The following is a 24,484-nucleotide window of genomic DNA, read 5'->3' as shown; positions in this document are numbered from 1 at the left end:
CTCTGTCTCTCTCTGTCTCAAAAATAAATAAAACGTTACAAAGAAACATCAGAAAGAACCTCCATGGGCATAAGTGGGGCCCAGGGGTTTGGGGGCTCCTTGAAACAGATAATTTAGATCCTCATCATCGTCTCAAGGCACAGGCATGGTTTCAGGTGTGGCGGGGAGGGGAGCACGCACTTGTCCTTATGGTCTGGTTCTCTCGTGAGCAGAATGAGATCATCCTCTTGCAATCCCAGCAGAAATCATCCCATGATGACAACTGCTCTGTCCTGAGACAGATGGAGGTAAGACCACGGTGGGGAGGGAGGGACGTGGGAGTCTCTGTTGTCTGTCTGTCTGTCATGCAGCCTGCCAGGCGGCCCTCAGGAGGAGTATGATATCTGCCCCGTGAGACTGAGCTGGCCTTGCTCATGTCTTGACATGTCCTGACCCTTCGTCATGGGCAGCCTCTGCTACAGATATGCCTGTAGAATTTTGTCCCTATAGGCCCTTTGCCTGCTTTAAAGACTCCCGGACTTCAGGGAGCATAGCCCAGGCACTTGTGCCTATAATTTCATCCCAGACTGGCAAATTCCAGACAGAGCTCTGCCTCAGTAACTTTTTTCTCTCTCCCCCTTGTCCTGGCTGTGGCCTGCTGTCAATAACAGTTATTATGAACATTTGTTGAGCATTTACTACGTACCAGGTACTGGGCTAAGTGCTTTGCGTGTATTATCTCATTTAATCCTCACAACAGCCCTGTGGGTTAGGTGCTGTGGTCTCTACATTTTACAGATGAGAAACTGAGGCTCAGAGAGGTAAAGTCATTTGACTAATACCTTGGAGCTGGGATGCTGTATTTGAGCTTTGCATTGTATTTAGTTGCCAATCACCAGGAACCAAAGCAGCAATGGCCTAAGCAAGGTAGAAGTATTTATTTTGTTAAATACATTTGGAGATAGGTACTTCAGGTCATGAGGTCATCAGTAACCCAGGCTCCTCCTGTTTGCCATCTTCAGCGTGTGGCTTATTTTCCCAGGGATGCCTCATGGTTGCATTGTGACTGCTGATGATCCAGACATCACTTATATGTTCCATTCAGGAAGAAAGTGGGGGAGGCAAAAATATCGTTCCCATTACCTTAAAAGTTATTTCTGTGAAGACTCAGCCAGTGACTTCTGCACTTACATCTTGCTGGCCATCCCTATTGCAAAGGAGGCTTGGAAATATAATTTTCAGCTGGGCACATTGCCGCCCCAAATACAATCAGGAGTTTGTTATTGAGGCGTAAGGGGAGAATAGATAGCAAACACCTGACAAAGATATGAACCCAGAGAGTTTGCACAGCCCTGTTGTAATCCAACAGTCCCTGACTCAGGAACTGCAGTCCTGGATCATTTTCCTTTCCTTCTTTGTGGCGTATTTTCTTTGTTGGCATCCATCTGGTTAGACAGGGATGGCGGTGCCATTCTCCAATGGGCCACTGGGGGGCAGCAAAGCACAAGGCACCATTCTGCGGCTCTGGCTCAGAGAGGCCTCTCTCAGGAGCCCAGATACGGGAATGACGCTTCAGGCAGGGTCCAAGTCCAAGGAGACCCTCCTCAAGCTGAGCACATGATTGGGGCCCCACGTCCCCAGTGGCTCACGGCCACCCAGTGTCGTCCAGATGCTTCCTTGGGGTTGGGACTGGTGAGGCTCTGCACCTCTGGGTTTTGAAGGCCTAAAGAGGGGCACCTTGGGGAGGCCGACCAGGCAGCCCCCAGCGTCTCCCCCACATCTGAAGTCTTTTCATCCCGTCTTTGTTCCCTTGGCTGCAGCATGACTTCTGGGGGCCTCAGTTCAAAGCAAATACTCCAAGCAGGAGAATTTGTCGTAACAGCAATGGAATCACAAGGGCCTTTTTTTCCCTTACCCCCTGCTAAAGATCATTTCCCTCTGCTCTATTCCTGGAGACTTTCCTCACATCTTCCCTTTCATCCTCTCCTGCCCCTCTGAGAGAAGTGGGAGCACCTGCCCCTTAACGGGAGGGTTTTGCATGGGAGTTAAGCAACCAGGACCTGGGAACAAACGCTTGGGTATGACTCTCAGAAAAGTCACTCCCTCGCTGTGTGACTTTCAGAAACTGACTTAACCTCTCTGAGCCTCTGTTTTCTCACCTTTAATATGGAGATAATAATCATCTTCACTTCAGTGGACTGTGAAGTTTGAGGTCAGTCATGCATGTGCACACTAAGCAAATGGCAGAGCGGAGAATTATGAGTGTAGCTATCATTGTTGTTCATGATGTAAATCAGTAAAACCTCACAATCCCCTCACCTTGGTACTAAATAATCGCTCAAGAAATGAACCCAAGGTCAGGTACGTAGACCACTCCATACAAGGAAGCTAAACACAAGTTCGCCTTTCTTCTCTGACCTCTGACCTTCTGTTTTCCTCACCTGAAATCTGTAGCAGTTGTGAGGCTGTGTTGAGATGATGTGTAAGGTGCTAGACACATGTTGTCGCAGCCACATCAGGCTTTTTGTTTGTTTGACCACGTGATCTCCTAACGTGCCTCTAGAATGAGAGGGCAGCTCTTGCAGTCATATGGGGAAACTCAGCCCTGGGAGCCAGGACAGAGGAAGCTGCCCGGTGTGATGGTCGAGTGACAGTTCGGATCTTGGCTTCCCTCTCCTGGTTGTGTGCTTCAGAGCCTCAGTTTCCTCACCTGGAAAATGGGGGTATGGATAGGACGGGCCCCTTGGGATTGTTATTTGGGACGATGCAGGAGCCACAGGGAATGGGCAGTCCTCACTGGGCCCAGTTCACCTTAGCAAGCTGAGAGCTCAGAGGGAGAGTCAGGAAGTGACTGGAAGCTCTCGACCCAAGAGCAGGGATTCTCAGCCCAGGGCTGCAAGTCAGATTCACCTCGGATGCCCAGGCTGCACGCCAGACCAAACCAGCTGAACCTCTGAGGCTGGGGTCAGGGCAGCAGATGTTTTGAAGGTCCCAAGTGAAAGTAACGTGAAGCCAAGATTGCGACCCAATGGACTCGCAGGGGTTCTCAGACTTTACCATGCATCAGAATCACCTGGAGGTTCATTAAAACACACATTGCCAGGCCCACCCCCAGAGCCTCTGATTCAGGGTCTGGACTGGAGCCCAAGAATTTGCATTTCTAGCAAGCTCCCTGATGAAGCCGATGCTCCTGGTCGCCCAGGGACCCCACTTTGAGAACCACTGGACTAGAGCAATGTGTATTACCCAGTGAGTGGTAAAATCAGTTTGTTGGATTGAACCAGCCTTCAAAAATAATGAAACAGAACAATAGAAAATATGAGAACACACAATAAGAATATTGATCTGTGAAGCATTTATGTCATTTGGTTAGATAATCTATTTAAACACACACCCATACCCGTATGTATATTTACATTGTATACTATGAATTAGGCTTCGTTGTAAAATGTACTCCTTTCTGTGGGCCACAGTTTTAAAAAATGAATCACCAGCTTTTAAAAAATATTGTAATCCCGTACACATGTAGACACATGTACGTACATGTAGGTGAAACAAAACTTAGATTTAACAATATTTACCCTCATTACCTGCAGTGTCTATTAGTATTTTCTTTTCCTTTCTTTTCTGTTCTATTTACTTTCTTTAGAATGCTGATTAAGGCTTAGTACGTTGATTTTGTATCCCCTCAGAGTCTGAAAATCTGTAGTTCAGAGGCTCTGGTTCCAGAGGGTCCCAAACCCCCATCCCCACTGAAAGTCCTTATGGGTGGGCAGAGCCCAGGGTGCAGCCTGGCTGATCTTGGGTGGGAATTGGGGTCTGTCACCAGGAGAAACTGAAGAAGACCACGGAGGAGGCAGACATGTATGAGAACAGCTACAAGGAAATCAGCAAGACCTTGGAGTATCTCAAGAACTCGGTGGAGAGTCTGTTTAAAAAGATAAATTGTGATGCCACCAAGATCCTGGGGCACTTAGGGGAGACAGGGAAAATCAATGACACCAACCTTCCACAGTACTTAGGTGAGTCAAGGGGGTGGGGGGCTCGTTGGGCCTTTAAGAACTATTTCCGGAACTTTCTGTGAGCAGTCACGAGGACTTGTTCTTTGGGTGGCATTGAGCCTGGTGATGAAACGTGGGCTGTAACGCCAGCCTGCCTGGGCTCCAGTCCTGGTTCTACTCTTATTAGCTGTGTCCTCCCCCCTCCAAAAAAAAATGAGGAGTAAACTAATATCTACCTCATAAGGCTGTTGGGAAGTTTAAATAAATTAATAGTTCTTAGAGTAAAGCTATATGATCGTATTAATAGATGCAGGAAAAGCACTTGACAAATTCAACATCCATTCAGATAAGAACTCTTAGCAAACTGGAGCTGGAAGGAAACTCTCTTAACTTTGAACGGTATCTACAAGACACAGCTAACCTCACGCTTAAGGGTAAAAAACTGAATGTTTTTCCTCTAAGATCAGGAACAAGGCAAGAGTGTCTGCTCGCGTTGTTCCTATTCAGTATCATCGTGGTGGTCCTAAACAATGCAGTAAGGCAAGAAAAAGAATTGAAAAGCATACGGATAGGAAAGGAAGAAATAAAGAGCTCAGAGCAGTGCTTGGCATGTAGCAAATGCCTGTCAACTAGAACACACATTTCTAGCCATAGGCCCTTAGCTCAGGACAGAGAAGGAGGGATGTGCCTCCAGAGATCATCACAATTTGGAGCGAATGGCTTGCTTTTAGAATAATATCTAAGGTTCTTAATACGCTCCGTGTTTGGGGATTTCCCAATCACCCCCTCGTGCCAGGTTCAGTGATTTGCTAGGAGGGCTCACAGACTCAGCCTGTAGTGGTACTCTGGGCTTTATGTGTTGTAGCAAAAGGATCAAAGCAAAATCAGTAAGAGGGAAACGGGCATGGGGTGAAGTCTGGAGTAAGCCAGGAGCAAGCTTCCAAGGGTTCCTCATCCAGAGGGGTCACACAGGATGATGCACTTAGTTCCCCCAGCATTGAGTTGTGATGACATAAGTGAAGTGTTACCAACCAGGCGAGCTCATTAGAGAGGCTGTGCCCAGGGTTTTGAAAAAAACAAAGCAGTTACTTAGCATAAACATGTTTTATACATACAGGTGAGGTGCACTGAGCCTCTATTATCATTTAGTGAGGATAGGAACCTTCCTGAAATCCAAGTTCCCTGATGCCAGCCTCAGGCCAACCTGGCAAGCTGGTCTTTCAGGGGAGAGTAATCAGGACTGCTGTGTTAACTCTTTCCTGCCCACACCCTATCACGTCTACACAGCCTGGCCCCTGCTCACATTTGTCATGTCCTCGTGTCCTGCTCTCTCACAAGTCACACTATTCTGTGGATTCTTCCAACCCTCCCCTCAACACATTCCCACCTCAGGGCCTTTGCACAGGCTGAGTTCCTTCTCATTCTCAGATCTCCGTTTAAATGTCCTCTCCCTAGCCGGGCTTCCCTCCACTGCCTCATCTGAGGCTGGTGTCCCCTCCACACACACTATTGTTCCCATTCATGGCAGTCCTTTTATGTAACATCCATCCAGTTTGTTTCCATGTACAAGTAGCTCTCACTGTGAATCTAGGAAGTTTTCGAGATCTGATAGCAAGTGCCAGATGCAAATATTGTTGGTATCTGATTTTCAGAAAGAATGGCAACAGTACAGGTAGCACGAGGTTTATTTAAAACATTCTCCAGATCCAGGAGTTACTGAGTCTAGATAACGAGCATCTGGAAAGCAAGGGAAGCGTGTGCTTTTCTGTTTACCTGTCGAATTTGTCCTTTTGTCCGTCTTCCTCCTATACACTGAAGCTTATGAGCTTCCTCGGGCCGAGATTGCATCTTTGTTTTTACTGTTGTTGTTGTTGTTGTTGTTGTTGTTGTTGTTGTTGTTTTGTTTCTCCTCCATGCATCGCAGCATCCAGCTGTGTGCCTGGCATGGTAGGCATCCAATACTCATTGGTAGAGTGGGTGGTTGAACACACAAGAGCCCAGTGAATGCACAGGGCTCTGACACACAGCAGGATAGGGGAGCTCCCCCGGACTAGACAGGTCAGAAAAACATTCCTGCAGGTGGCAGAGGCCTGACCCAAGTCTCAAAACGCCAGTAGGGGTTATTCAGGGAGGGGTGTAGGGAAAGGCATTCTAGGCAGAAGGAACAGCATGAGCGCAGGTCTGGAAGCCTGGGACAGAGCGTGCAGGGGAAAAATCAGTAGTTTAAGAGGCTGCCTGTGGCTCCCAATTGTTAGTGTAACCCACTGTTTCTCAACCGTCTTTTCATTATTGCCTCCTAAGGAGTCTTTTTAGACATTCTTTTCCTAATTGTCCTCCTCATGAAATTTTAACACTGTAGATATAAGCTATAGTTGTTTATGTTCTGTATGTATATGTTTTATGTTATAAACATAAGTCAGATTTTTTTTTTTTGCGTCTCAAAAACCAAGTATTGCTCTCTTGTGGATAGTGCCCTCTGGAGAATGCACGGTGTAACCCAAGAGAAAGCCCTCGTCCTTAGAGGTGCACATGTCCCCACTCTTTGTTCTTTCCCTTCTTCTCCAGCCCACAGGGGGGTGGGGGCACCACCCCCAATTCCTGGGAACCAGGTCTCTTGGCTGCCATCTTGGTTCTGATTGATTTTCTTCCAGCCATCATTGAGGAGAAGACCAATGACCTCTTGCTGCTGGAGTCCTACAAGCGGATCCTGGATATGGAAGGGGCAGAGACCGAGATGCCACCGCCCTTCATCAACCCTTTCTGGGGCGGCTCTTCCCTCCTCAAGCCTACAGAACCCATCAAAGTCATCCCCCCGGTGCTTGGGGCTGACCCCTTCAGCGACAGGTTGGATGAAGGTGAGTTCTCTTTCTCCCCCAATCTGCACAGGTTGCTAGGAGACCTGTGCCAGAGAGAGTCTGCAGTGCTGAGCCTCAGTTTCCCTTTATGAGTCTCGTAGGCTCATCCGTTCCATTGGGTTCCATCATGACTGTGGTCCCTTGACTTCTTTTGCCTGGTGATGCTTCCCTCTACAGTGCAATGACCTAGCCACAGATCCTGAAGTTTAGTGATCCTGGGTATTTTTTTCAATCACTACTTTGTGACCATTTAAAATGAACCTTAAAATGCTTAAGTTTACAAATTGGCAAGTTGCAGACACACAAGATTCCCTAGGCCCATCTCTCACCCTAACCTTATGCCCCTGAGTCTTTCTCCACCCATGGCCGTTCTTGCCCCACCCCAACCGTGTCCTGCAACCTCATGGTTGAGGCAGCTGCGGCTTGGTTCCCTGGAAGCCAGATGCCTAACTGTGGCCCCTGTGGCCAGGTTGTCAATCTTCCCTCCTGACACTCCCCTCACCCGGGGAAGCAGCCCTTCTCTCTGGGGGCGGGGAGAAAATTGGCCCCGCCTGGGTTTTGGAGGGCAGTTTGGCCACATGTGTGGCAAGCCCGGGACACAGATACACCTGTGAAGCCCATCGTCTCGCCTGTGCAGATTGGTCCTCCAAGAAATATTTATTCAAGGTTCAAGGGTGAAAGTAGGGCCATGTTCACTGCAGCCCCGAACTGGACACTACTGAAACGCTCACCCATTGGAGACTTGTTACATGAATTACGGATCACCCATCTGTGCAACAGGCTTACTGTGCAGACACAGACAAGAGTGCAGTGGGTCACTATAAACTAACTCTCTCTCTCTCTCTCTCTCTCTCTCTCTCTCTGTCTCTTTCTCTCTCTCTCTCTTCCACACACACACACACACACACTCAAACTTATAATTTATATATAAATTATATATGTGTAATTATATATGGATTATAGGATATAATCCTATATCCTATAGTATCCAGGGGACTTTGAGCCATGTCTGGAGATATTTTTGGTTGTCACACCTGAGAGGTAAGGGGTACTGCTGGCATCTAGTGGCCAGGGAAGCTGCTAGAAATCCTACAAAGCACAAGACAGCCCTTGACAACCCCGATGTATAATAGGGAAAGAACTGTGTATAATGAGAGAGGAGGAGGAGGAGGAGGGAGGGAGGGAGGTTGAGAGGGAAGGAAGGAGGACAGGGTCTTGATTATGCATACAAAAACAAAGGATCTAGAGGCTGACTTGTGGTGGGTGTCTCTCGAGGTGGTGATTTACAGACGTTTGCCTTTCTAAGTTAAACAATTCTGTATTGTTTAAGTTGTTCTTTTCCAATGGTCCTGAGCAACTTTAGGAATTAGAGAAAACCAGATTAAAAAAAAAAAAAAAAAGCTGCCACATCTCTCTAAGCAGGGCTTCAAGCATGCAGGTGTGTCAGAGATGGAGGGGGAGAAGTGAGGAAGGATCACCAACACACACACACACACACACACACACACACACACACACCTCCAGTTTGATTGAATCGAGGCAACTGAAACTTGGCAGGAGTGAAAGTGCGTCTGGTGTTAGTCACCTTTGCACACCTTCCCTTTGCCCTTTGATTCCTAAAAGAGGAGGGTGGCAGGGCACAGATGCTGGTAATGCTACCCTCACCCAGTCAGGAACTTGCAGATGATGTCTTCACTTCTGCTCAAGGGAATGTTGATTAACACTGGGTTCTCTTAGCTCATTAGTCTCTGTGGCTCATATGTATGAATTAGAAGAGGCACTCTGGACAGGTTAATTAAGGTGCCCCTTCTGTATGGACATGATTTGGCAATCAAGTCGGGCGAGGGCTGGATTTCAGCCCATCCATTCACCTGTCTCCACTAGATATCTTTGTTCAGTCTACATCCTGAACAACAGCACATGGTGGCCCTGTCTCCTTGATATTAAACTAGACTCAACTTCACATACTCCTCTGGGAGAAAAAAACAGTTATCATCTGGGCATCCCTGTGCAGTACATCTCTGCCGATGCGCCTCCTCCCTGAACTTCGAGAATATTCAACTCCACCCCCAGCACTGTGGAGGGACCCCAAATCAGGCTTGGACAACCTGGCCTTGGGCATCCATGAACGGGGCAGAGAGGCACTGTCCCTGGGAGGGAAGCTCCCCACCCCCACCCCTTGCTGGGTTTGGTTTCCGGACTCCTCACACAGTCCTGTCTTTGATGCAGTGGACCAGCCCCTGGACCACAGCAGCCTTCGGCAGCTCGTGCTCAGCAACTACACTGCGAAAGAGTTTCGAAACAGGGACTTACACTGAGACAGCATCCTGGAAAGGGGGGATGATCTGAGGCCCAAGAAGTTATGGTCTGAGGCGGAGGGGGCTACATTTGTACCAGAGAGAATAAATGTTTTGTTCTTTAACCTCAGTGTCTCCCCACACTCATTACTAAGAGACTAAATTAGGGTGCTGGGAGCCACTGTGGGACACGGAGGCACGGGGACACAGGAGGCAAGAGTTATATGAGGTCACCAGGGCTCCCGGGCTCCCCCTGAGATGGCGCTCCTTTATCTGAAATTAGAAATTAGCCTCTTACAGTTAACAGATATGAGTTTTTGCTAAATTAGCCGTATTCTTAGCATGAACGTGAGGCCTCTTCCTCTTAATTTATCATGGGGCCTGGCTGAGCACATCTATGGGAGAAACATTCCGATGTAACGTTTCCTAAAGGAAAGGATGTCATGGGAGCTAGGCTCTACCGATGCTTGAACTCTCTGCGAGAAAGGGCCGTGGTCCTCTAGTTACCATTCCAATAAATTGTGGCCCTTGACAGAAGTATTCCTAAGTGGCTGTGAAGGTCTGTTTCCAATAAAGAATCACTAGGATTCAATAATAATGACAGCAGGGACATCACTCGCTCATACCCTGCCTTCACGGGAACTAGCAAAGGACCTTCCTCACTCAAGGCACGTCTGTCAGAGAAACACCACGAACACACACACAACCTCCTGTTTATTTGAACACAGCTTCTGGGTGGATTTCCATCTGTAGGACGTGTGGCTACATAGTATCTTGCAACCACTGGGGCTGCAAAGACCATGGAGGTGGATGATGAAGCAGCCACACAGCTAACAGGCCAGGAGCAGGGACGGCGGCATTACTGGGCAAAGTGAGAGGAGGGCAGGGACCACCTCCCCACCAAAGACAAGCCCGGGGTTGGGTGATGAGCCCCTCTCAGTCCTTCTCTTCTCCGTGGGTGATGATGTGCACCAGGTTCTTATAGTCCAAATTGCCAGTCACATCAGGGGGGAAGGCAGCGAACATCTGGTCCATCTGCAAAGAACCAGCAACACATGCTGAGGGGGACAAGAGGGCAAGTGAGAGAGGAGGGTCCCAGAGCAGAGGCAGTAGGGGTGCGGTGGACATGGGGACCCGACACTCGGGTCCCCCTCCGGGAAGGCCTTGTTGCTCAGCTGCCGTGGAGAGCTGCCAGCCCCAAGGTCACGGTCCACCTGGGGCAGCCCACGGCCAACTGATCAATGTGAGGCCTAACGTGGGAACTCCTCGAAGGGTATTCTGGCTCCAGGGCTCCCTGCAGGGCAGGGGGTGGGGAGCCAACACACTGTCAGGGCCTGAATTGAAGTTCGGCATCTCCCTCCATGCCTCCCTGCCTCCCTGCTTCCTTGCCCTTCCTTGCTCTTTCTTCTGCAAGGCTGACCCCAAGGGCCATCCTATAGGGATGTTCCTGGGAATCCAGCCTGCAGCAGGTAAAGCAGGGATCACAGGGTTGCAAAGGAGCTAGGCAGGCTCTGCAGGGGAGCAAGGGGGCTGGTGGGGACTGTGGGGAAATGCAGACACACAAGCTACCTCCAGAGGTGCCCATGGCTCAGAGCCGGCTGTGGGGCCGGTGGTGTGGTGGGGGTGGGGGGGAGCAGACTGAGGGAACTTAGTCTTTGAGGGAAACTAGAAATCTAGGCTTTTAATGTGCAATGTCCACATTTAGAAAGTATCAGCTAGTTATTTTTAAAAATACTACAAATATTTTTAGTACTAAAGCTACTAATTTAGGCTAATAATAGCTAACGCTTTATATTGTGCTTTCCACATGCTTTAGCACTTCACATTATCAACTTGTTTAATCCCCACAGCACGCTACGAGGAAAGTTTTATTACTGCCCACTTTACAGATGAGGAGAGTGAGGCCCAGTGAGGTCAAAGAGCTTGTCCAAACTCCCCAGGCTGGTGGGAGGTGAAGGCAGGCTCTTTTAACTGCATGAGTTTTGGTGGGGGAAGTGGGGGGGGGGAGAATCTAAATAAAAATTTTAGCGAAATGTGAAACCTGTTGAAATCAACCCTGAGAAGGGGCTATTTTAAATAGATTCAGGTTCATTAATAATATCGACAGGGCCATTGCTTATTGATACAGGACTTTTGATGAATTAGCAGCGAAAGTGCCCCTTCTTCAAGGCACATTACTGCCCCCTGCCAAAAAAAGTCATATATACGGTTTTCTTAAAAAAAGAATTCTATCAAGACACTTTACTGCCATCTGCTGGACGACGGTTGCAATAAATATATACCTCACAATATATTTTATGAGTACAGCATCCAGGAGAATTGTGCAGTGCAGAACCTTCATGACAGTACGTGGTACCCTGCAGGTCACCCTCACTCCATCAGGAAATTGGTGCTCTAACCAGCACCAGGTCTCTAACCAGGCCTCTCTAGACCTGGAGTCAGACAGACCTGGGTTGGAATCCAGGCCCCAGCATTTACCATTAGTGTTGTCCTTTTAGGCCCGTGACTAACTTCCCTGGGCCTCAGTTTCCCCATCTATAAAATGACAATAATGCTGGTAGTCCCTACCTCATAGTGTGATTGAGAGAACGAAATGAGATAGGGGCTCAGTAGCAGGTTCTCTCTCAGTGTGGGGCCAGGGGTGTTTTAGAAAAGAGGGTGACACGGGAGCTGGGGTGCAGTGTGTGTCTGAGGGGCTGTTACCTCCTCTTTGGAAAATCTCTCTGCCTGTGTGGTCAGCATCTCCCGAACGCTGCAAAAAGAGAACAGCGGGTGTGGGCACCAGGTGTGTGTGTGGGAGGCAGGGAACCCCCACGTCCTCCCCCACAGATCCCACTCACTAATCAGCCTTGAGCACCCCTTTGCCTTCGGGGTCAAACACTTTGAATGCGTTGAGAATGGTCTCCTCGGGGTCTGCCCCTGAAACAGAAAGCAGGGTTGAATCATGCTATGGGTGGCTGGAAAACCCACGGTGCCCCAGGAGGCAGGGCCCAACTCCCCTTCAAAGATGGAGGGGCCAGAGCAAGGCTGGTTTGCTTGGAGGAAAGGCCCTGCCTTCCTCTGAGCACTGAACCTCGGTAATTAGAAAGAGTGGGCTGAGAATCCAGTCATTTCTGAGCAAACCCAGGGTCAAAAGTGGATCTAGAGTCGGAAAGACTGGGATTCGAATCCTGACTCCAGCATTTGCTAGCTGTGTGGCCACAAGCAAGTGGCTTTCCATCTCTGAGCCTTAGACAGGGGATAAAACAGAACCTACCTCCTAGATGGCAAATGAGGTCATGGATCCAAAGTGTGTAGCATGGGGTCTGGCTCAGGCTAAGCCTCAGAGCAATGGTAGCTGTTGCTTCTATCCTCCCCACCCCCAATGTTACTCTGCCTTCACCTTCTGCCAACACCCGTGTGCCCTCCTAGTGCTTTAATTCATGCCCAAAGATGAAGACACGTAAAGATACACACACACAGGTGCACAAATGCAGATGCACCTACACACAGACACACACATGAGCTTACCCTTAAGTTTCTCCCCAAACATCGTTAGGAACACAGTAAAGTTAATTGGACCTGGAGCTTCCTTGAGCATTTCATCAATTTCTTCATTCTTCACATTCACACGCCCTAGGGCAGGAGATAGATACACACTCAGAGCCCCCTGCGCTAGGGCAGAAACAGCTGTCAGGACCCTGGCATTTGCCCGCCTAATGGCGCTTCATGGAATCTAGTCTAAGGGACAAGCAGAGATGGAGTGGGCGGGGCCAAAGAGTCCCATGAGAAGATGTTCTCCACAGTGTTATTTATAATAGCCAGACAGCTGGACACAGCCCAAACATCCAACGTGGGGAGGGGTTAGCTATTTTTTATAATAGTGCCTTCAGAACCTCGAACATTTTAAACAGATATTTTAACTTTTTACTGAAATGGGAAATGTTCCTATTACAAATGATCCCTCCTCAGTGGGAGGTGGGACACAGATCAGAATCAGCTTGAAGGGAGGGGCGCCTGGGTGGCGCAGTCGGTTAAGCGTCCGACTTCAGCCAGGTCACGATCTCGCGGTCCGTGAGTTCGAGCCCCGCGTCAGGCTCTGGGCTGATGGCTCGGAGCCTGGAGCCTGTTTCCGATTCTGTGTCTCCCTCTCTCTCTGCCCCTCCCCCGTTCATGCTCTGTCTCTCTCTGTCCCAAAAATAAATAAACAAAACAAAACAAAACAAAACAAGAATCAGCTTGAAGGGAACTTTTTCCTTGAAGGGCTGCAACCCACACGCCCTTGGAGATTCTCATAGATCCTGTGCTAGCCTCTGCCACGAGACCACATAGCACCTTTGTGCAAATTTTTAAAAGTCACCCCTTCTTAAGATAATTTATATTTTAAATATAAAAATCTACAGTGGCCACAAACATGAATAGTAATCTGTCGAACTATGCAGTGCACAACCTGCTCAGCTGTTCATGGTGGCCCTGAGTTCTGGGAGTAGGAGTGGAGGGGGGTGAGTGGTGGCAGGGTGGACGTGTGTATTTTGAAAAATCTCCATACACTCATGCTTACACTACTGAGATGTTAAATTTAAAAAGCTGGCTCCCAAATAGAATAATTCCAACCTCAAAACAACAACAACAACAACAACAACAAAAATTCCACAAAAAAAACCAAATGTACCTAGAAAAGACTGAGAGGCGGAAATGTTACAGTGGAATGTGACCTAATGGCTAATGTTTTCTCTTTTATACTTTTCTGAGTTTCTCAGATTTTCTATTGTGAGCTGGCATTGCATTCAAAATCACAGAAAAAACAAGTCAGTTTAAAAGAGAAATGAAAGATATGTGAAGACACTCAAAGCCTAAACACTTCTTTGCTTTTCCTCTGAAGTTTGTCTTAAAGGCCAACCGTGATTGAGCTCTTTCTTTGAAAAATGATAAGCTCTTGACCTTTTCAGTGGCCCCACTTTCCACTCCTCAGGAGGGTGGGGTAAGGAGATCCTCCTGCAGGCCTAGAGGGGGGACATACCAAGAGCAGCAAACGTGTCCCTCAAATCATTCTTGTCGATGAAGCCATCCCTGTTCTGGTCCATGATGGTGAAGGCCTGTGGAAGGGGGCAGTTGGCCGGTCAGCCCAGGAGAAGTTGAGTGGACGAGACCAAGAGATCAGGCTGTGGACTGGGGGAAATGGGGTTCTGGGATTCAGGAGCACCGAAGGACATTAGATCAAGGGTCAAAGACTGGAAACTGGCCGTTCCTCAAAATGTTAGGCGTAGCGTTACCGTATGATCCAGCAGTTGTACCGCTGGGCGTCTGCCCAAGAGAACTGAAAAATCTGTCCACGTGGAAACCTGTGCCTGAATGTCCACAGCAGCGTTATTTACAATGGCCCAAACCTGGAAACAGCCCATGTGTCCATCAACGGATGCATGGTTACACAGAATGTGTTCTAGCCGTGTGATGGATTACTCCTCAGCAATAAAAAGGAAGGAGACCCAGACGCCAGCTACAGCCCAGATGAGCCCTGACACATGACGCTGTATGAAACAAGGGGCAAAAGGCCACATACTGTACGATGTGCTTCTACAAAATGCCCAGAACAGGCAAATTTGTAGGAGCTGAAAAGAGATCAGCGGTGGCCAGAGGGGGGGGGGGGGGGGGCGGTGGCAGAAGGGAACAGGTAGTGACTGCTGATTGGTGTGAGGTTTCTTTATGGGGTGATAGAAATGTTGGGAAGTTAGTGATGATGGCTGCATAGTTCTGTGACTATAGCAAATAACCACTGAATTGTACACGTAGTTTTAAAAAGGTGAATTTAAAAGAAAAAAAATTTTTTTAACGTTTATTTATTTTTGAGACAGAGACAGAGCATGAACAGGGAAGGGGCAGAGAGAGAGGGAGACACAGAATCGGAAGTAGGCTCCAGGCTCTGAGCCATCAGCCCAGAGCCCGACGCGGGGCTCGAACTCACGGACCGCGAGATCGTGACCTGAGCCGAAGTCGGCCGCTTAACCGACTGAGCCACCCAGGCGCCCCTAAAAAGGTGAATTTAAGGTGTGTGAGTTATATCTCTATGAAGTTGTTCTTTAAAAAATCAAGTTAGGGGTGCCTGGGTGGCTTAGTCAGGTAAGCATTCAACTCTTGATTTCCACTCAGGTCAAGATCTCACGGTTCTTGAGTTCAAGCCCCACGTCCAGCTCTGTGCTAACAGTGCAGAGCCTGCTTGGGATTCTGCCTCCCTAGCTCTCTGCCCCTCCCCCATGCACACACACTCTCTCTCTCAAAAATAAACAAATGTTTGATTAAAAAATAAAAATAAAAAAATAAAATAAAAAATCAAGTTAATACCTGGGGTCTCATCAGCGGCCCCCCCTCCCCTCACCAAAGCCCAGTTATCTATAAAATGGGGCCAGCTATCTTTCCCAGGTGGCTCCCACAGAGACGCCAAGAGCTTTGTAAATGCCCAGGTATTTTACAAATGACTTATCATCTCCATGTTTTTTGAGTTCTTTGTAGCTGGTTCCTGAAAATATTTGCACCCACTCCCCACACCCCACACCCAGCAACTGATCTCGTTCTGGAGATTGGGGCAGGGTGAGGGGGAAGGGAGGGGAAGGTGACGATTTCAAATATGACAGAAATATGACAGAGTTCAGATATGACATTTCATCATGGGAGTTCTTCTTTCCCGGGGGGCGTAGGGGACACGACATTCCTGTGATCTAAGGGCAAAAGGTGTTAAGGGTTTGTGTACCATTTGGAAGTCCCGAATGGTTTCGCCTTTGATACAGGACACACTGGCCTCTTCAACATCCCTTTCTCTGAAGGCCCAGGTGGGAGTGTGGATGACTCAGTGTGAGCCACGGGGACTGCTGGAAAATTCATTGAGAGTCTATCCTTCCAAGCCTGCGGGCAGTGGCTTAATTCGGCCTAATTGGTACTTAGGTTTATTTAATAAGGCGCACTCCCATTGAATGTGACAGGGTTTCAACCTTGCTCGTGTTCGACAATGGACGGCTATAGAATTTAAAATCTAAGAGATGCTCTTTTTCATCTCTCAGTTTGGCAGAAATAATATTGTTAGGCTCTTAATACCCAATGTTGATGGAGATGTGGGGGAAAAGGCACTTTTTCCTTTTGGGGCTGCTGGGAGTCGGTATTTGTACCACATTTCTGGAGGGCCACTGCTTCTAGTGGGTTTTAGTTCCTTTTTTAAAGTTCTTTGACCCAACAGTTCTGCTTTTAGGAATTTACCCCAAGGAAACCAGCAAAGATGTGTTATTTATAATGGTAGAGCATTCTAAGCACATGTAACATCCAACCATGGGAAGTGGTTTCAGTAAATTGATAGAAAATGTTGATGCAGAATTGCTCAAAGAAAAATAGCAAAATAATTTAAAAGTATATACATGTAATACGAAAAGTGACTTAAAGGGCGAATATTAAAACGTTAACTGATTATTTCTGGGTCATAGAATTGTAGATCATTTTTATGTTCTTCTTTGTGTTTTTCTGAAAATTTCCCCCAACATTTTCAACAAGAAATACGCTTTACTTTTAGATTGGCAAAAATTATTAAAAATAATTTCTTTAAACGGTTCATGCACATGTTGAGACTGAATTTGGGGTTGTTTGGATGATAAAAACCTCTAACCACTAGGTCCCTGCGGGGAACGTGGAACGAGGGAACGTCCTCTTTGACAGGTGGGAATCTCCATCCGGGCGTATGATTCAACAGCTGCACCCACCTCCTTAAATTCCTGGATCTGGGTCTGTTCAAACATAGAGAACACGTTGGAATTGGCACCTTCTGCTCTCTTCTTGGCTTTCTTAGGTGCCTGCGGGGGGTGGGGGGGGGGAAGCATTAATTAAAAGAGTCAGAAGCTGGGAGTCGGGTCCCATCTCTGGGTGAGCCTCAGCTGCTCATCTGTGAAATGGGGGGTTTGACGCCCACTCTCATCTCAAAAATGGTGATACTGGAGGGATAAGAGGACCCAGAATCCACCCTGATTCTGGTGGATCCTCAGAGACATAGGGGAGGGTACATCTCCGGGGAAGGAGGTAACACTTTCAGATCAGCCCCAGCGGGATCCAGCTGCCTCTGTTGCAATGCATTTCACAAAAAAAAGTTCAGTAATGCGCAGAAGGAGAATTGATTGGAGAGGGAAAACGTCAGGCTCACTAAACCATGAGGAATGCCGAGATGAAATGACACTTTCTCAGGGTGTTAAAACCCACTGCTCCCCCTCCCCAGTTCTCCTTTGATCCAAATGGCAGTGAAATATCCTTTCTAAATGTTCTGTCCTTGCACACACAAACAGTGAAGAGAAGAGCAAGTTAACATTTGTCTCCACCCCGCTTCTCTCTGACTTTAAATAGAGCAAACGCTCGAACACTATACATATACATACATGATTTCATGTAGTCCTCTTGTCAAGTAGGGGCTATGATTACTGTAGCTATTTGACTGGGGAGTCAACTGGGGCTCAGAGAGGTTGGGTCACTTGCCCAAGGTCACACAGGCACAAAAAGGCAGGACCAGAGTTGCACTTGGGCAGTCTGACTTCAGAGTCTGCGCCCCTAACCATTCTCCTACACTGGCCCTGATTTGGGGGCTTCCTGCTTTGGGAGGGGGACGCCTAACCCAACAACACAGGGAGAAAGGTTTTAAATTTGCAAGTTCAAAAGGTGAAAACAAAAAGATTCTTTTCCCCAGCTGCCTGAACAAGAGAAAAGAATTACAATTTGATCCTTAAAAGCGTTCAATCCCATTTTGCAAGCCCTGGGAGTTATTGATTCCTCGAGAGGTCAGTAGACAAGCCATAAAAAAGCCAACTCTCTTATTTTGTTTTTGCGAGTCCCTGGGAGCTGCTGTTATTTGTGGCTTATCGGGGCATTGATTGGGGTTCCTCTGTGTGCACACAGCAAGGGCTGCTTTTTCCACCAGGGGCTGGGGCCCTCATAAGCCAGCTTTCTGCCCCTCCCCTCTGCCCTCTGCTTGTAGGTGGTGTTTCCTCCCCCCTTCCACAGCATCACACCTCAAGGAGCCCTCGCTACTCACCATGGTAGAAAGGACACAGCACTGCTCCCCCAGAAGAATCCTACAGGCTGCCCAGCTCTCCTCGGCCCGGGAACAATAAATACTTCCTCCCCACGTTTAAAAATAACCCCATGACCACTTTTGGCAGTAATAGGTGAGGCGGACACCACCTAAGGCCCCCCCATCCCATGCCGTTCTTCTGAAGTAAGGGGAGCTCACTCGCCACCCAGTGACACATGAGACCCAAAAAGGCATTCAAGGTTAAAGAGACAGGCGGCTGGGTCACAGGGAGAGATGCTGCACACTTTCGGCAGCACTTGGGCGGGAGACACTTGTGCTTGTCAATTTTGAGAAAGAAAACAGCAGACAGAGAGGAGACCCTTATGATTCTCTAACAGGATCAGGGTCCCGCCCCAGGGCCTTTGCACCTGCAAAGAGAGGTTGGGTCCCTCCGCCTGGAGAGTTTTTCCATCAGACATCTGCGAGGCACTCTCCCTCCCCTCCCTCAGATCTTTGCTCAGATATCACCTTCTCTGTGAGACCTCACCACCATCCTTTTTCAAATAGCCACTCACCCTCTGGCCTACAGAACCCCTTCTCTGCTTTGTTTTTCTGCATAACACTGATCACTTCCTGACTTACTGTGTAATTCACATATTTTTTTGTGTTCAGTGTCAGTGAACAGTCAGCTCAGAAAAGCAGGGTCCTTTTTGGTTTTCCTCACTGGCTCCTAGCTGGTGACTGGCACACAGCAGCTGCTCAATGAATACTTGTTGATTGAAGAAGTAACAACCTTCACTTACCCAGCGCTTGCTATGTGCCAAGTCCCAAGTACACATGTCTCATGCTCATATTAACTTTCCAGACACGCTGTGGGGCAGGGACCACCTTATCCCCTGTGTCTCCAGCATTCATCCCCCTTTATGGGGATGCTAGGCACTGTGCTAGTGTAAGGGGAGACCGATGCCAAGTGACAAACTCCCTTGCCTTCGTGACACATGACACATGGCACTGTGTAAGGAGTAGATGGACAAAAGTAAAGAATTGCATAACCCGGATAATTTCAGGGAGTAACAAATCTTACATAGGTTTGAAAGTGATGGGGGGAGAGCTGCCTGTGAGCTCGGGGGTCCACTCTGAGCAGAGACTGGGGGAGAGTGCCCTTAGTAACAGGGACAGGAAAAGCCTCACGGGAGGGGTGGAAGGACCTGTGTGGCTGAAGCTGAGTGAGTGAGGGGGTCAGGGTCACAAAGTGAAGCCAGCGAGGCTGGTGGAACAGATCACAACCTGGGGATTTCATTGCAGAAGCAAGGAGAGCAGTGGGGGGTTCAGGGCGGAGACCCTTTGTCTAACCAGTCCCCGAAGCTGCCAGTGCCCAGGGACATCCTGATTTGGGAGCAAGGCCAGCAAGCACCACCCAGGAAGGAGATCCTATCAGGAAGATCAGTCCACAATATGTTCGCAGTTGCTCTGATGTGCCGGAACCTCCCACGGATTTTGCTGGAGAAAACTGGCAACATCCTTGGCCCCTGGGGTATGCACAAACTAATAAAGGAGTAAGGCCGACTTTGCCCTCCTGGCCCGGGTGGGGATTGTTAGAATGTCTCCATTTGACCTGATAAGGTTTGAGGCCAGAGAGTGGAGTGATTTAGCCCTCAGGCTGGGAAGTCCGATAAAATCGCATTTGAACCTGAGCTCTGTGTGACCTTGGGCAAGTGACTTCACCTCTCTCAGCACATAAAACGGGAATGATAAAAAGACCCTATGAGGCTTTCTGCAGGGTGAAAGGAGATGAGGCCCAGGCAGGCATCACTCACCACCCCTCTCAGGGAAAACAAAATTCAATTTTGAGGGCACAAACCCAGAACCATTTATTGCCACGACAAAAAAAAAAAAAAAAAAAAAAGTAAATTTGTTTCCTCTTTCCAGTCACACATGGGTTAGAATTACCCAGAAGCATCTTCCAACAGAATCTTTAATAACAAAAGGTGTGTTTTTTCTGTGTGTGCGCAGGCGTGTGGACACACGCAGCAGAGTGGACACACGCACATGCACACATGCACAGACAAAACATATCCCTGCATTCATGCACACGCCGGGTCACACACCCGCACACTCACACACACAGGCACATGCACACAGATCAGTCAAGAAGAGCTTTTCTGTCCAAGATTCTCTGACAACACCGGAATAAATGTTTCCCTACCTAATAGACACACCATGGATTTTCGTTAAAACACTTGTGTGAGCAGTCAGTAGCTATAAATGGCCAAGCAAAATGCTTGTTGCAGCCACAGTGGATATGCAGAATGCATGGTGAGGGGCGGGGAGCCCCAGGCTCAGGGGTTATTATGGGCTCAGGTGCTCCGGGGGCAGGAGGGGTGTATGAGTGTGGCCCTGAAGACATATTTTATTCAACCGGACCTTTCAGAGGGAGTACTGGGAGAGGGTTATGGCTCAGTGGATAGAGGTGTTGGGTCTCAAACAGGGCACTAAGTCCCTGGGGCCTCGGTTTCCTCATCCGGAAAATGGAGACCATAATAGTGCATACCCCCATAAGACTATTCAGAGGAGTGAGATTAAGTGTGTCAGGGGGATTCTGGGAACATGGCGGCCTGAATAGCATGGCCCCCCATGGCTGCCAGGATTTAGGGCCCACAGGATGTGTGTCCGGCCTGGGGTTCTGCCGAGAGAACTGGAGGCCCAGAGGCACTCCACTTGCCAATGGGCTGGGTCACCACTGAGGAGCCCCCAGAGCCCTGGGACAAGGTCCTGAGAGTGGAGAATCTGGGAAGACTTGGGGTTTGGGTCTATGTAGACTTTCAGAGGTATGCTTCAGCATCAACCTCAAGAGTGCAATGGAGAGAAGAAGCTGAGTGGGTGGGCTGGGGCCTCTCTGTCCTCAAGGATGGGGTGACTAAGACCGTGAGCCAGAGGCTCACAGGGCCCGAGCCCCCCACCTTGCTACTACCTGTGGGATTCCTACGGCTGAGAAGTGTCCAGCCACCAGACAAGTCTCATGGAGCCAAAGAGAAAAATAACTGCCTACCTGAGGTACTCAGAAGCCAAAGAGAAGAACGCTGGGCAGAACAACCACACCAGCAACTTCTAAAACAATCAGGAAACAAACCTAGTGTGTTCGTTTCCGATCGCTGCTATAAAAATATTACCATAAATTTGGTGGCTTAAAACAGCACCAGTTTACTGTCTCACAGTTCTTGAGGTCAGAAACGGAAGCTGGGCTGGCATGGCTGCATCCCTTCTGGAAGCTCCAGTGGAGAATCCTTTCCTTGCCTTTTCCAGAACCTGCCCTCATTCCTCGGCTCATTTGGTGGCCACATCACTCCAGTCTCTGACCCCAAACTCTCTGTCCCTCCCGCTTCTCTTCCATCTTCGAAGGATCCCCTGTCCTTATCTTGGGCCCACCCGGATAATCCGGGATAAATCCCCCATTGCCACATCCATAATCATGCCTACAGAGTTCATTTTGCCACGTAAGCTAAAGTACTCATAGGTTCTAAGGATCAGGACGAGGGCATCTTTAATGCTGCCTACCTACCACACCTAGAGAAACAGAACAGCTGGAGAAAACAGATCAACAGCTGAGCGATATTAATTACAACAATAAAACAAGTCAAGATTCATGAAATTATAGACTAGAAAAAGGTCAATTTTATTGAATGGTAATTAAAAAAAAATTACCCATGGATAATTTTTTTTTTAATTTTTTTTTTCAACGTTTATTTATTTTTGGGACAGAGAGAGACAGAGCATGAATGGGGGAGGGACAGAGAGAGAGGGAGACACAGAATCGGAAACAGGCTCCAGGCTCTGAGCCATCAGCCCAGAGCCATGGATAATTTTAAAAGAAGAGGTGAGGAGAGGGAAAAAATGTAAGTAGTGTTTATAGATGTTCACTGTTTTTAAGCAAGAATGATTTTGATCCCCAATTCAAAGGATACTGATTACTTAAATATTTACTGGAGTCTTACTATGTGCCAGGCCCCGTTCTCAGGGCCTGAGGTCCATCGGCAAAGCTTCATTCAGATAAGGGGAGACACACATGTAAGTTTAAATTTGAGAAAAGGGGGTATTTATGTTCCACTGTAATATGGCACAATAATCTTCTATTTAGAAAATGTAGCAGTGTATTCATTTGATTATTTTTTTTAAACCAAGTATTTGGTTTACTCCATAAAGTTAATGCAAAAGAAAACACCTAGGGAAATTCAAGTGAAACTCTAAAATGATTTCTTGGGGGCGCCTGGGTGGCTCAGTGGGTTAGATGTCTGACTTCAGCTCAGGTCATGATCTCGAGGTCCATGAGTTCAAGCCCCGTGTCAGGTCTGTGCTGACTGCTCAGAGCCTGGAGCCTGCTTGGGATTCTGTGTCTCCCTCCCTCTCTGCCCTTCCCCCACTCGTGCTCTGTGTGTTTCTCTCTCTCAAAAATAAACATTAAAAAAAACACAAAACCTTCCTTTCTATCATTGCAGCCAAATCCTCTCTCAAGGGAATGTGTTTGTGTGTTTGGTGTCAGGTCTTTCAGGCTGTATTTTTTTTTGTTCCTGTTTTTTTAAATAATTTTTCAAAATTTTAATTCCAGTGTAGTTGACATACAGTGTTATATTAGTTTCAGGTGTACAATATAGTGATTCGGCAATGCTGTGTATTACTCAGTGCGCATCAATATAATTGTACTCTTAATCCCCTTCACCTGCTTCACCCATGCCCCCACCACCCTGTAACCTGTTTGTTCTCTATAGTTAAGAGTCTGTTTGTCTCCTTTGTTCCCCCCTTTGTTCATTTGTTTTGTTTCTTAAATTCCACATGTGAGTGAGATCATATGGTGTTTGTCTTTCTCTGACTGGCTTATTTTGCTTAGCATTATACTCTTTAGACCCATCTGTTGTTGCAAATGGCAAGATTTCATTCTTTTTTATGGCTGCATAATATTCCTGTGTGTGTGTGTAAACACACACACACACATATCACATCTTCTTTATCCGTTCTTCTATCTATGGACACTTAGGCTGCTTCCATAATTTGGCTATTGTAAATAATGCTGCTATCAACCCTTCAGATTAGTGTTTTGTATTCTTTAGGTAAATACTCAGTAGTGCGATTGATTACTGGATCATAGGGTAGTTCTATTTTTAATTTTTTGAGGAAACTTCATACTGTTTTACCAGTTTGCATTCCCACCAAGAGTGAGTGAGGGTTCCTTTTTCTCCACATCCTCGCCAACACTTGTTGTTATGTCTTCCAGACTATATTTTTAATTGTTTACTCTTTAAACTTGAGATGCACCTGTAGTAAAGTGCAGGTCTCTTAAGTACCCAGGGCAATGAGTTTTTGTGTATGTTCATGCTGTGTCACCACCCAAGGCAAGACAGAACATTCCAACTCCCAAAGCGTTCCCTAGTGCCTGTCAACATCCCCCCAAAGTAACCTTTTTTCTTTTAACCTCTAGCACGGTAGATTAGTTTTTCCATTCTAGAACTTCATGAAATTCCTTCTGGACTTGTTTGAAATAAATTTTTAATTTTAGATTTCACAGAAAAGTTGTAGAATTCCACATACACCTCACCCAGTTTCCCCTAACATTAACATTTTACTTTACCAGGGGACACTGGTACATTACTATTAACCAAACTGGAGTTGGTTTTCTTTCTTTGAAAATTTTATTTTTGAGAGAGAAAAAGAGAGAGAGAGAAAGAGAGAGAGAGAGAGAGAGAGAGCAAATGGGGGAGGGCTAGAGAAGCAGAGAGAGGGAGACAGAGGGTCCAAATCCAAAGCAGACCCAATGTGGGGCTGGAAGTCACAAACCGTGAGATCATGACCTGAGCCGAAGTCAGACACTTTACTGACTGAGCCACCCAGGCGCCCCCAAACTCCAGAGTTTATCCAGATTTCTCTGATTTTTCCAGTGTTGTCCTTGTTTCTGTTCCAGGATCTAATCCAGGATACCACATTGCATTTCCTGACTCTTTCTCTCTCTCTCATTTGCACATATAAATATACATTTATATATGCATATATATAATCATTATATGCAATATACATTGATATCATACCACACACATGCATGCACATACAAATACACTTTTTCACACAAATGGTGACACGCACACACACATGCACGCACGCCACGTAGGCCTTTGCGCTCCATATAGCGTTGGAGACCTTTAGAGGACTCCCGGCCCTCCCCTCACTGTGAGGATGGGATGCGTGTCCTCCCATCTGTGGCCGATGGGGAGGCTGGTGGCAGAGCCGGGTCACATGCGGGCACACTTAATACATGCTTAGGGCACCAGCTGAGCAGGGGTGCCAAGAACAAAACAA

General features: G+C 47.6%; 2 protein-coding genes across 4 annotated transcripts in view; one reads left to right on the top strand and one right to left on the bottom strand.

Moving 5' to 3' along the window:
- The window catches only part of CCDC63 (coiled-coil domain containing 63), a 31,534-nt gene extending 22,277 nt beyond the window's left edge, over window positions 1-9,257 (top strand). Inside the window, exons 8-11 of one of the 3 annotated variants that reach the window (XM_049619328.1) lie at window positions 243-287; window positions 3,809-4,001; window positions 6,632-6,835; window positions 9,065-9,257. In XM_049619328.1, coding sequence (XP_049475285.1) covers window positions 243-287; window positions 3,809-4,001; window positions 6,632-6,835; window positions 9,065-9,153 — 531 coding nt within the window. In that variant the 3' untranslated portion in view covers window positions 9,154-9,257. Of the gene's footprint in view, window positions 1-212; window positions 288-3,808; window positions 4,002-6,631; window positions 6,836-9,064 lie in introns of all 3 variants that reach the window. The other 2 variants (XM_049619327.1, XM_049619329.1) reach the window with 2 other exon arrangements.
- A 572-nt stretch (window positions 9,258-9,829) lies between these two features.
- On the bottom strand, window positions 9,830-18,259 carry MYL2 (myosin light chain 2). The gene is made up of 7 exons (XM_049619337.1): window positions 18,164-18,259; window positions 16,851-16,940; window positions 14,132-14,207; window positions 12,643-12,747; window positions 11,973-12,051; window positions 11,836-11,884; window positions 9,830-10,167 (listed from the first exon to the last, which is right to left on the bottom strand). Exons 1-7 carry the CDS (start codon window positions 18,164-18,166, stop codon window positions 10,069-10,071), a joined length of 501 nt encoding a protein of 166 aa, XP_049475294.1. The 5' UTR covers window positions 18,167-18,259; the 3' UTR covers window positions 9,830-10,068.
- Between the last annotated feature and the right edge of the window lie 6,225 nt (window positions 18,260-24,484).

The sequence above is a fragment of the Panthera uncia genome (assembly GCF_023721935.1).
Source record: "Panthera uncia isolate 11264 chromosome D3 unlocalized genomic scaffold, Puncia_PCG_1.0 HiC_scaffold_8, whole genome shotgun sequence".
Taxonomy (NCBI): Eukaryota; Metazoa; Chordata; class Mammalia; order Carnivora; family Felidae; genus Panthera; species Panthera uncia.
Note: the sequence above shows the minus strand (reverse complement) of the source record. Positions and strands in the feature narration are given on the sequence as shown.

Excerpts from the sequence above, each read along its gene's own strand:
- MYL2 (XM_049619337.1), bottom strand. Across the intron at positions 12,052-12,642 it reads GTTTGGGGAGAAACTTAAGG|GGGCAGACCCCGAGGAGACC; the intron begins GTAAGCTCATGT and ends TTTCTGTTTCAG. Across the intron at positions 10,168-11,835 it reads AGAGATTTTCCAAAGAGGAG|ATGGACCAGATGTTCGCTGC; the intron begins GTAACAGCCCCT and ends GGTTCTTTGCAG.